At 41.5% G+C, this 13,172-nt stretch overlaps 1 protein-coding gene across 8 annotated transcripts in view; it reads right to left on the bottom strand.

The window, feature by feature from the left end:
* Positions 1-13,172, bottom strand: part of ZNF609 (zinc finger protein 609) — a 190,727-nt gene that overhangs the window by 3,786 nt on the left and 173,769 nt on the right. For all 8 annotated transcript variants that reach the window (XM_081507349.1, XM_081507347.1, XM_081507346.1 and 5 more), the window contains 2 exons: positions 3,506-3,593; positions 440-2,780 (listed from right to left, as the gene is read on the bottom strand). In XM_081507349.1, coding sequence (XP_081363475.1) covers positions 440-2,780; positions 3,506-3,593 — 2,429 coding nt within the window. The remainder of the gene's footprint in view (positions 1-439; positions 2,781-3,505; positions 3,594-13,172) is intronic.

The raw sequence follows: 13,172 nt of genomic DNA on the forward strand, positions 1-13,172 counted from the left end.
AAGATCTTAGCTCTAACTCTGCCTACAAAATCTTTTTGAGAGTAATTCAGTCTGAGTAGTGTGCTTCCGCCTACGTTAAAAACTGGAGAGACCACCTTTCCTCATTCCGTGGTAACCACACAGTGGACGAGACACGATTAGTCATCACTAGATACCTGGTTCCAGTTCTGGCTCTGCTGGTGAAGTCTTGAGTACCTCCAGACAAATCAAGCTAACTTACCTGGGCCTCTCTTGTTAAATGGGAAAAACCTCTTTCACTGGTGTAAAAAGTGCTTTTAAAAAAACATTAAAATGATTTAAAAAGGTAAAGAATCCCTAACATTATAGACTTCTCCTGCTATCTGTACTATGTTGATTCCTTACAGAAGGATGGCCCTGATTTATGAGGAAGAAAGAAAGACTATCCAACAGTATTTCCATTTCCTTCCAGAACAGTTACCTGTCGGTACCAGAGTATTGGATCCACCTCTGCCTGTCGGCCACAGTCAGCACCTGTCTTGGCCTCAGAAGCCTCCTTGCCTAGGTGGCTGGCCTCACTCAGCTTTACTTTAAGTCCTTCTGGGGCCTGGCTGGGGAGTTTGGAAGAGTCATCTAACTTGGGAATAATGACTGACTTGGCAGGATCCACCCCTGGCTCCTTCGTCTTGCTGGGTCCTGACTTCACCAGGTCCGTGAGGCTGGGGGCCTTGGTAAGAGTTGGTGGAATTGACGGCTTTTGCTTCCAGTCTTCCTTGAGTGCTGCCTCCCGCTCCTTCAGGCCCATCTCAGCCTTCTTGTCCAGTCCTCGCTGCTGCTGCTCCAAGCTCTGCCGTTTCTGCTGCTCTTCGTACTGCTGTCGGTAAGCAGAGTTGGTGCTCAGGAGGTGGGTGTGGTAGCTCTGGTCGCTGTAGCCGTAGGGGGGCACATAGGCATACTGGTTGTAGTACAGGGACTGCATGTACATGTTGGGACGCTGCTGAATGACGGAGGGTTGCTGGCTGGAACTGCTCAGCTCCGGCTTCTTTTCCTCACAGACATCATTCTTCACTTTTCCCTCTATGCTCTCAGGTTCCTCATCCTTTTTTGTCTTCAGAGCCTGGCTCTCCACTCCTGCCTGGCTGCTGGGGTTCAGAGCCCCTGGGCTGGACTGTGCGTAGCTTGGAGAGTAGTAACTTTCAAAGCCTTGGTAATATGGTGAGTCTTTGCTTTGTGGCTGAGGGGGGAAAAGAGTTTTCTTGGCTCCTTCCTTGACCAGCTGTTCGGGGTCCTTGGATTTGACGCTGTCCACTTTGCCCTCTCCATCCTCCCCAGCATCAGAAATGTCAGAGTATGCAGGGCTGTTGGTTTTGACTGAGCTGGCTTCAGCTCCATTCTGGGTCACTACGTGTAATGGTGTCATGGGCTGGGTAGGGGTAGTGCTATCTAGGCGGCTACTGCCTCCAATTGAAGGGCTGGGAGCATTGTCTGTGAAGCTGTAGATCTTGTCAGCTTCTGCCTTGATGCTGGCCAGTCGGCTCTGGTGGGGGTCTGAGGAGCCATTCAGGAGGCCCTCCATCTTCATCCCATCTCCTGATGATTCCCTGAATGGGCTTTTGCCTTCTTCTGCTCGACATACCTTCCCAGGGGTCAGAGGACTTTCAAGTTCCTTTGAAGATTCCTTCTTTTTTTTCTCTTTCTTTTTCTTGTCCTTGGCTGGAGTCAAGGCAGGGTTGACTGTGAAAGGTTCTCCCATCACAGTGGGCTTGGGCTGAATGGGCTTCAGTTGGGGGCTGCTGGGCATGGCCTGGACCACGGTGGTGGTCAAGCCTGAGGAGGAGCCTGGGCTTGCTGCCGTGAAGGTGGCTGTCTGGAAGGTATAAATTTGCTGTGGGGGAATGGCAGGGGCGATGGGCCGGGCTGACTTTAAACTTTTGGAAGGAATCTTTTCAGGTTTCAAACTAGAGGGCTTTTTACATTTTTCCTTTTCCATACACTTCCTTTCCAAAGAATCAAAAGCATCATTGCTTGTTTCATCCATTACTGAGGGTCCATCATCAGAGCCATCATTGGATAAGGCCCCGAGATCTGTGTCCCCTTCTCCACTCAACTTTTTCTTACAGAGGCCTTTTGTGCTGAATTTGCTTGAAGGAGAAGGGCTATGGGGCTCCACGAGCCGAACTTTGGGGGTAGCTGAGCGGGCAGGGGACAGGGAACCCTTCTGTGAGACAGATGCGCCATTGCAGCTCCCGAGATCTGCATGGAGGGTGGGCTCCTCTCCGTACTCACTGTCTCCATCTGCTTCTGGCTTGCTGTCGTCATCTGTATGGGCATGAGCTTGGTGGTACTTAAGTCCATTGATGTGCTTGTACTTTTTGTTGCAGTTTGGGTGGGGACAATCAATCAGGACTGGGGAAGGACAATTTCTGTCTAGAACAGTGGGTTCCACCTTGGTCCCAGGAAGGGGGCCAGTGGCTGAGCCCATGGAATTCGTACGGACACGTTTGCTCCCTTTGGAGTCCTCTGAGCTAGAATTCAGCTCCATGTCTGAAAGGGGTTTGTTTTTCCGCTTATTAGCTGAGGAAGGGCTGGCCTTGACGTCCTCAGAGGTGCTACTGGCTGGTGGGCGATGTTCTGAAGAATTCTGGCTGCCCCGACGGCCTTTGCTATTGGCTCCTGCTCGGGTTTTGCTGCTGCTGCTGGTCCCTTTGCTGTCGGAGGCTGTGGCTGTCTCATTGACAGGCGTGTTACTGTTTGGACGCATGCGTTTGCCTCTACCCCGACCATTGCGCATTTCCAAGTCACTGGTGGGAGAGTCACAGAACCTTGGCAAATGACAAACACAACAAGATATTATTAAGAAGCCACCTTCAAACCAGGTTAGCTGCAGCCTCCAGAAGAACTGTCCAGATGGTAACTATCATTTTCAACAAATATCATTTGTTAAAGAAACTTCTGAAAACATGCTAACTACATTACTGGTGAGCTTCTAGGATGTTACCTGCATGCTAGCTATAAATTATTCCCCAAGATCGGGGTTCCCCCAACCCTGATGAACTGGAAATTAATATTAGGAACTAGCTGTAAGACGAAATTCACTGAAATATCAGTCTTATGGCCAACTGCAACTTGAAAGGTCTTTGTGAAATCCAAATTGTCTAATGGAGTTCATGAAACTGAAAATGTTCTTGAGTTTTAACTTCTGAGAGATAGCTACTATCAAAAAACATCATCAACGAATGCTTGTTCACCCACAGTCAGATTCTGACCTTGGTCTCGAGGTGACTTTAGGTAGAAGCCGGAATTCAGTCATTCGAGATAAAGGCTTAAACAGGATCTCCTCACCATTCCTACCCAAACCAACACCTAACTGATTTCTTCTTCTTGAATGCCAGATGAATATGATGTGTTCCTTTGTTTTTATACCATACTGTCTTTTAAAAGCTGAGTGTCCTTTAAAAGCTATCCAACTCTAACAAGATAATGGTATGAGGGATCACTGATAAGGGTGGTTCAGACTAACATAGAAAAAAAGCTGTAGCGTGCTTACCTCGGGGGTGCCCAGTCATGCCGTGTGCAGTCAAGAAGTGTACCTACATAAGTCTTGTTCCTCCATGTTACATTCACCACTAACATCCCTGAAAGACAAGAAGACTCAGAATTACACAAAAGAAACGCTGTTGGCCACTGAGAAGAGTATTTTCCGTCTGAGTAGCATTCTAGCTCCGTAGGAGGGTTTAGGGGGTGCTCTATGTCCCAACGGGCCTAACAGCATTAGGCTGGAATAGTTCCACAGGAACTGCCTACAGCACTACCAGGGGCCCTTAGGATGGGGAACATTGGCAAAGATTCCATGGTCTAGTTAAAGTACATTTTCCTAACTTTTAAAAAAACTATGCAGCATTTCAAATACACTAAAAAATACAAAGGTTAACTTAAAAAGCTCATGTACCCATGTAGCAGCCCAATGGATTTATAAGATTTTATGCTATACTTGTAAAAAATTTCTTTTTTAAAGAACAAAATATCATAGCTGAAAAGCATTGTTTACTATATTTTCAAACCTGCCAATGATGGGATCATGCTGGTTGTATAACTTACCTCTCTAACTTAACATTACAAATTTGAGATATATCAATGTTGACATGAAGAGCTTAACCCATTTGTTTTAATGGTGCTCAAGTATGTCACTGCATGACTCGACCACAATTTATACATCCTATTGATGGAAATCTAGATGTTTCTTGCACATTTTCACCCTAAATGACATGATAATGAACATTCCTGACATGTTCATTTTATTTTAAAATGGTTTGAATAAATAATACAGCCACATTCCAAAATTTAAAAGGTAGCAAAAAAAAAAAGCAAACAAACCCCAGGATAAAATGAAGTGTTCCTCCTGTCACTACTCTTCAGCTTCTCAGGTACCCTACTCAGAAACATCAATGGGTATCCATGTATCCTCCAGAGGTATTTTATATATTTATAAGCAAATGTGTTTATATATTCTTCCTCAAATGGTAGCAGTGTACACCAACATTATGCACATTTCCATGTAACCATATATTTTGGATCATCCTATATGATCACACATAGAACTACTTCATTCTTTTCAATGGCTGCATATGCATGATTTCAAACTGTACCGTCATTGATTTGACCACTTCCCTGTTGATGGACATTTGGGTGGCTTCACTCTTCTGCTACTACAAATAACGCTGAATAACTAATCTTGTACACATGCTTTATGTTACATATTATAGAATATATTTGTAAGGTAAATTCCTATAAGTAAAACTGCTACTCACAGAGTATTTGTATTTGTATTTTTCATAAATACTTCCAATTTGTCCTCAAAGAGGATGTACTAATTTATAAACCCATTAGTGCATGAGAATACTTGTTATTCTTTCCCTTTGGCAATAGTGTTCTCAAACTTTTTGGTTTTGCCAATCTGAGAGGAGACAAATAGTGTTTTACGTACTTTTAATGTCATGTTTCTTATTATCAGTTTGTATATTATTTCATTTCAAGATACCAGCATGAAACATCTGTATTTTCTTTCTAGTGAACTGTCTGTTCATATCCTTTGCTCATTTTTCTACTGAATTATATAGTCTTTTCTTATTTGTGACTGTTAACTATGGAAAATTCTTAAAGAGATGGGAATACCAGACCACTTTACCTGCCTCCCGAGAAACCTGTATGCAGGTCAAGAAGCAATAGTTAGAACTGGACATGGAACAACGGACTGGTTCAAAATTGGGAAAGGTGTATGTCAAGGCTGTATATTAGCACCCTGCTTATTTTCATTATAGGGGACTGGAATGCAAAAGTAGGAAGTCAGGAAACACCTGGAGTAACAGGCAAATTTGGCCTTGGGAGTACAGAATGAAGCAGGGCAAAGGCTAATAGAGTTTTGCCAAGAGAACGCACTGGTCATAGCAAACACCCTCTTCCAACAACACAAGAGAAGACTCTACACATGGACATCACCAGATGGTCAACACCGAAATCAGACTGATTATATTCTTTGCAGCCAAAGATGGAGAAGCTCTATACAGTCATCAAAAACAAGACTGGGAACGGACTGTGGCTCAGATCATGAACTCCTTATTGCCAAATTCAGACTTAAACTGAAGAAAGTAGGGAAAACCACTAGACCATTCAGGTATGACCTAAATCAAATCCCTTCTGATTATACAGTGGAAGTGAGAAATAGATTTAAGGGACTAGATCTGATAGACAGAGTGCCTGATGAACTATGGACAGAGGTTCGTGACACTGTACAGGAGACAGGGATCAAGACCATCCCCATGGAAAAGAAATGCAAAAAAGCAAAATGGCTGTCTGAGGAGGCCTTACAAATAGCTGTGAAAAGAAGAGAAGCAAAAAGCAAAGGAGAAAAGGAAAGATATTCCCATCTGAATGCAGAGTTCCAAAGAATAGCAAGGAGAGATAAGAAAGCCTTCCTCAGCAATCAATGCAAAGAAATAGAGGAAAACAACAGAATGGCAAAGACTAGAGATCTCTTCAAGAAAATTAGAGATACCAAGGGAACATTTCATGCAAAGATGGGCTCAATAAAGGACAGAAATGGTATGGACCTAACAGAAGCAGAAGATATTAAGAAGAGGTGGCAAGAATACACAGAAGAACTATACAAAAAAGATCTTCACCCAGATAATCACGATGGTGTGATCACTCACCTAGAGCCCGACATCCTGGAATGTGAAGTCAAGTGGGCCTTAGAAAGCATCACTACGAACAAAGCTAGTGGAGGTGATGGAATTCCAGTTGAGCTATTTCAAATCCTGAAAGATGATGCTGTGAAAGTGCTGCACTTGATATGCCAGCAAGTCTGGAAAACTCAGCAGTGGCCACAGGACTGGAAAAGGTCAGTTTTCATTCCAATCCCAAAGAAAGGCAATGCCAAAGAATGCTCAAACTACCACACAATTGCATTCATCTCACAAGCTAGTAAAGTAATGCTCAAAATTCTCCAACCCAGGCTTCAGCTATACATGAACCGTGAACTTCCAGATGTTCAAGCTGGTTTTAGAAAAGGCAGAGGAACCAGAGATCAAATTGCCAACATCCGCTGGATCATCGGAAAAGCAAGAGAGTTCCAGAAAAACATCTATTTCTGCTTTATTGTCTATGCCAAAGCCTTTGACTGTGTGGATCACAATAAACTGTGGAAAATTCTGAAAGAGATGGGAATACCAGACCATCTGACCTGTCTCTTGAGAAACCTGTATGCAGGTCAGGAAGCAACAGTTAGAACTGGGCATGGAACAACAGACTGGTTCCAAATAGGAAAAGGAGTACGTCAAGGCTGTATATTGTCACCCTACTTATTTAACTTATATGCAGAGTACATCATGAGAAATGCTGGGCTGGAAGAAACACAAGCTGGAATCAAGATCGCTGGGAGAAATAGCAATAACCTCAGATATGCAGATGATACCACCCTTATAGCAGAAAGAAATAAGGAACTAAAGAGTCTCTTGATGAAAGTGAAACAGGAGAGTGAAAAAGTTGGCTTAAAACTCAACATTCAAAAAACGAAGATCATGACATCTGGTCCCATCACTTCATGGCAAATAGATGGGGAAACAATGGAAACAGTGAGAGACTTTATTTTCTTGGGCTCCAAAATCAGTGCAGATGGTGACTGTAGCCATGAAATTAAAAGACACTTGCTCCTTGGAAGAAAAGCTATGACAAACCTAGACAGTGTATTAAAAAGCAGAGACATTACTTTACTGACAAAGGTCCATCCAGGTTTCTCCAATAGTCATGTATGGATGTGAGAGCTGGACCATAAAGAAAGCTGAGTGCCAAAGAATTAATGCTTTTGAACTGTGGTGTTAGAGAAGACTCTTGAGAGTCCCTTGTACAGCAAGGAGATCCAACCAGTCAGTCCTAAAGGAAATCAGTCCTGAATATTCATTGGAAGGACTGATGCTGAAGCTCCAATACTTTGGCCACCTGATGTGAAGAACTGACTCATTGGAAAAGACCCTGATGCTGGGAAAGATTAAAGGCAGGATGAGAAGGGGATGACAGAGGATAAGATGGTTGGATGGCATCACTGACTCAATGGACCTGAGTTTGAGCAAGCTCCGGGAGTTGCTGATGGACAGGGAAGCCTGGCGTGCTGCAGTCCATGGGGTCGCAGAAACAAATATTTGTTATTTGTTAATGGTGGTTATTGCTATGTAGAAATTCCTTACTTTTAGGTTGTTTGATTTATCAGTCTTTTATGGCTTCAGAATTTTTGTCGTATTTCAAAAGGCTTCCCCCAGTCCATCACTTCATTGACGGTTTTTTTTTCTTATGGCTTCTCCTAGTATTTTTATGGTTTGAATTTTTATATTCGACTCTTTCATCCATCTGGAATTTAACATGGTATAAAATGTCTGACATGGACCTTTTTTTGTTTGTTTGTTTTTTTCCCTTGGCCACACTGCATGGCTTAATGATTTCTTAAGTTTCCCAACCAGGGATTGAACGTGGGCCCTTGTCAGCGAGAGTGGAGTACTAACCACTGGACCTCCATGGAATTCCCTGACATGGACTTTTTGTTTGTTTGTTTTGCCTTAATTCTAAATTATTTTTGGTTAGTTTTATATTTAATGAAGTAAAATATATTAAGCTTTTCCTTTATGGTTTGTGCTTTTTATGTCTTACCACAAGGCCATGAACATTCTACCATGAAATATTTTAAAGGTATCTTTAACAAGCTAAGAATGGTTTTTACATTTTTAGTGGTAGAAAAAAATGATAATGAGAATAATATTTTATGTCATCTGAAATTATATGAAATTCAGATATTGTTCAGAAATAAAAGTTTTATTGGAACATAGCCACATTTATTCATTTACCCACTGTCTATGCCTGATTTCACGCCTCAGGGCAGACAGAGCTCAGTGTGTGTCATAGAGGCTATATGGCTCTCAAAGCCTAAAATATTTACTATTTGGCCCTTTATAGAAAATGTTCGCCAACACCTGTTTTAGATCTTTTTTCTTTTCTAATATAAGCACTGACACTGAAGGTATAAATTACCCTAGTAGCCCACTTTAGTTGCATTTCACAAGTTTTAATATGTTTTTATTATCATTCAGGTCAAAACATTTTCTAGTTTCCCTTTCTTTTTTTTTAAATTCTGGGTTTATTTAGAAGAGTGTTGTCAAATTTTCAAATACCTGGGAATTTTCCAACTATCTCTTTGTTTCTGATTTCTAATATAATTCTACTGTAGTTAGAAAACATACTATATATGATTTCAATCCTCTTAAATTTATTGAGAATCAATTTAGGTATAAAATACAGCCTATCTTGAAGAATATCCCATGTGCACTTGAAAAGAATATTTCAAAATGTATATTCTGCAGTTGCTGGGTAGTCTATATAGATCAAGTTGACTGATAATGTTTTTCAAATCTTGTACATCCTTATTAATTTTCTGTCTTATTAGTTATACTTGTTGCTTGTTCTTGCTTACTGGAACTATTTGGACCTTCTAGACTAATCCTCTTATCTTTCCAACCTATTTCCCATTTCTTTGTCTTTTGATGCTAAGGGATTTCCTTCATCTTCTAGGAAATTTTCACTTTTACTATTGTGTTCTAAATTTCTGCCATTTCTTTCATTTTTTTTTTCCCTAGGATTCATACTGATCTCTCATATTCTTTTCTCTTTGTTTTTGATTCTTGCAACTTATATTTTTTTCTTTGACTACAACATACAGGATAGAATTTATCCAATGTATTGAGTTTTTTAAAAATTTAAATGACTGTAAGTAACAGTCATTCCTTATCAAGGGTACTTTTTTAATGCCCCTGTTCTCTTTGGAATCAGATTTTAGAATGCTCTATCATAAAACCATATCAGACAAGGGAGCTGAAAAAAAAAAAGATTATCCTAACAGAAAGTCTCAATCTAATGAAATCAGGGCAGGAAAGAACTTTGGTTTAGTCAATTGGATTTTTTTTTTTTTTTACCATTTTCTTTTTTTTTCCCTCATGTATTTATTTTTTAAACTGAGGTATAATTTACAATGTTATGTTAGTTCCAAGTGTAGAGCAAAGTGATTCAGGTGTGTGTGTGTGTGTGTGTGTGTGTGTGTGTACACACAGATAGACCTCCTAAGAAAGCAATTGGGCTAAATTCTCTATGGCTGTTAGCAAAGTGAATTCATATGGATGTCTCCTCCCAGTGATAACCTGCTCTGATTACCGGATAACCAATTTGAATAGGAGCAGAATCCATTTATTTCTAGACAAGGTAAGACTTTGAAGTAGGTGCCTCATTAACAAGGGCAGATGAGCACAGATGTATACAGAGAGCAGGTATACAATAAGAAGAAGAATGTTATTCCTCCTCTTTAAACAGCTGGCCAGGAACACAGGTTTATAAATCTGTCTCCTTCCTCTGGTATAATCTGCAAACCTTAACAATAATTTATGAGCTGAAAAGATGACAGGTCAGACAGAGTGCTGGAAGTGGAAGAGGGGAAGAGAAAAAATTCTAATATGGAAAAACAAAATGGAAGCTTGTTTAAATGTCAGAGCAAACAGTTTTCTGAAATATAACTCTCTTCCTACAAGGTTCCGGCTTGAGACAGCTGGGCGAATAAGAGAACAGGAAGGAAAAAGCAGAAAATAACACTTAACAGACCTAGTTTCACTATTAGGGGCTAACTATAGGGCAGCAAGGAGGCTGAAGAGAAAGAGAAAAATTGGTTTTCATTTGAGAAAGTTCCCTATTTTGAATAAGTGTTCACAAAATAAGGAAACACTTGGCATATTTAAAGATAATAATAATGCTAAAAGTAGAAGTAAAAGTAGTGCTTTGTGTTTCTCTAGGTGGTTATCTGCATATTTACCATGGGCCTCACAGACATAATCTCAATAAACCATTATCAAGTTTTGAGTATTCTCCCTTCTTAAAGGTGATCAACAAGGGAACACAGTAAAGGGGAAATGACTTAGGTATGAGGCAGCAGTGAGGTTCCCCCAAGTCACAGGAGTGCAGTGTTAAGACAACTTGATGCCAAAGAAGCACTACTTTCTTTCAGAGGACAGTTCAAAGCAGTTGTGCAGTCAAAACTGATACTAGCGCAAGAGTCGAAAAAGTAAATTTTACCTCCAGAGCCCTAATTGTTACCATTTCCACTAAGTACATTCTTTCTCTCAGGGATCTAGTAGCCTCATGCTCAGCTGTTGTTGTTCAGTCACCAAGTTGTGTCCGAATCTTTGTGACCTCATGGACTGCAGCATGCCAGGCCTCCCTGTCACTCACCATCTCCTGGAGTTTGCCCTAGTTCATGTCCATTGAATAGGTGATGTCATCTAACCATCTCAGTTGACCACTCTCCTTCTTTATTAAACTTTTATTTTTTGACTATGCTCGGTCTTCACTGCTGCTCAGGCTTTTTCTAGTTGCAGAGAGCTGGGTCTACTCTTCGTTGTCGGGTGCAGGTTCCTTACGGTGGCTTCTCTTGGAGAGCACAGGCTCTAGGGCTCGCAGTCTTAATAGCTGTGGCACACGGGCTTAGTTGCTCCTTGGCATCTTCCAGGGATCAAACCCATGTCTCCTGCATTAGCAGGCAGATTGTTTACCACTGAGCCACCAGGGAAGTCTTTCACCATCTCCTTCTTGAAACATTTTGTTCATTTGGCCTTCAGGATAAGGACACTACTCTGGCCTGATTTTCTTCCTGCTGTTCTGCTTGTTTTTCTTCAGTAACTTTTGCTGTTATTTCTTCATATCTAATGACTCAAACTTCTGTTTCCAGCACCAACCTTTTTCCTCCACCTTCAGCACCATCTTGTCTCTTTCCTTTGGCTTCCTGTGGCCAGACTCTGCCTCCACGCCTCCCTTCTATACTGCCTATGCCTCCTCCATGCCCTCAGTTCCCTCATACAGATTTTCTCCTGGAACTTAGCCCATCTCTGAAATTCTCCCAGTTCCCTGTTCTTCTCAACTTGTTAAAACCTGTTCCTTTAAAATTAAGCCTTCTGAGGAGGATTCAGAGGTTAAACTTCTAATTTCTTATATTCCCTTATACTGAACTGTAAGCCATTGTCAAAGATTTTCCCAAAGTAACGGAAGATCCTCACAGATTTGCTGAGGAATATAATCACTCAAATTTACCAAACAGGTTTCCCTGGCTTAAATTAGCTAGTTCATATACACGTTGCTGAAGGCCAGGCCCAGCACTGGAGGAAAACTTCTAATTGGGAAAATCCTGAAATGTCTCTAGAATTACAACTGGGAGACCAGCCCACTAACTTACTATATGATCAGGTTTGAGCTATTGCTAAGCAACTTCACTGAGCAATTCCTAGGGCTTTTTCAAAGCCTGTTAATTGAAACAAAATTCAGGTTTGCACAGAAAAATCTGGTGAACCTGTTCATAAATATTAAGTCAAATTCAAATTAAAAAAAAAATTCTGGTCTTCCTTCACATGTTGATGCCACCTGAGAAATTTTCAACTCTGTGTTTATTAATGAGCTGAACTGGGAGCTTTCCCTTCTAGTAAAAAGGACCATAATAGAATGGGAAACTGTGTCCACTTGAGATTTAATCTGACAAACTAGCTCTCTTGCATGCTAAATAAAAGACTAAATGGGAGACCACCAAAATTCTTAATCTTCAAATCCAGCAAATGAAGGCTCCTGAACGAAACCCAAATGTCCCCAGTTTCTGCTACTATTGCAAAGAGTCAGGACATTGGAAAAGAAATTGTTACAAATTTAAGTACTTTAGGCACCTTTAGCTCTCTAACTAGGGCCTCCCAGGTGGCCAGTAGTAATGAACTCACCTGCCAATGCAGGAGAAGCAAGAGATGTGGGTTTGATCCCTGGGTCAGGAAGATCCCCTGGAGGAGGGCATGGCAACCCACTTCAGTATCCTTGCCTGGGAAATCCCATAGACAGAGGAGTATGGTGGGCTACAGTTCATGAGGTCATAAATGAGGTTATAAACGACTGAGCAACTGAGCACTCATGCATGCCTCCTGGTGGTCCAGAGGCTGAGACTCCTTGCTCCCAATGCAGGGGGCCCAGGTTCGATCCCTGTTCAGGGAACTAGATTCCCTGTGTCGCAACTAAACCCTGCATGCCACAATGAAGATCAGAGATCCCTGTGCTGCAACTAAGACCGAATCAGCCATGGGTTTACATGCGTTCCCCATCCTGAACCCCCCTCCCACATCCCTCCCCATCCCATCCCTCTGGGTCATCCCATTGCCCCGGCCCTGAGCATTTGTCTCACGCATCGAACCTGGAATGGTGTTCTGTTTCACATATGATAATATACGTGTTTCAATGCTATTGTCCCAGAACGTCCCACCCTCGCCTTCTCCCTCAGAGTCCATAAGACTGTTCTATGCATCTGTGTCTCTTATTCTGTCTCGCATATAGGGTTATCATTACCATCTTTCAAATTCCATATATATATGCATTAGTATACTGTATTGGTGTTTTTCTTTCTGGCTTACTTCACTCTGTATAATGGGCTCCAGTTTCATCCATCTCAATAGAACTGATTCAAATGTATTTTTTTTTAATGGCTGAGTAATATTCCATTGTGTATATGTACCACAGCTTCCTTATCCATTCGTCTGCTGATGGACATCTAGGTTGCTTCCATGTCCTGGCTATTGTAAACAGTGCTGCGATGAACATTGGGGTACACG

The sequence above is a fragment of the Giraffa tippelskirchi genome, chromosome 7, assembly GCF_054371585.1.
Source record: "Giraffa tippelskirchi isolate mGirTip1 chromosome 7, T2T-mGirTip1v1.2.pri, whole genome shotgun sequence".
In the NCBI taxonomy this organism is placed as follows: domain Eukaryota; kingdom Metazoa; phylum Chordata; class Mammalia; order Artiodactyla; family Giraffidae; genus Giraffa; species Giraffa tippelskirchi.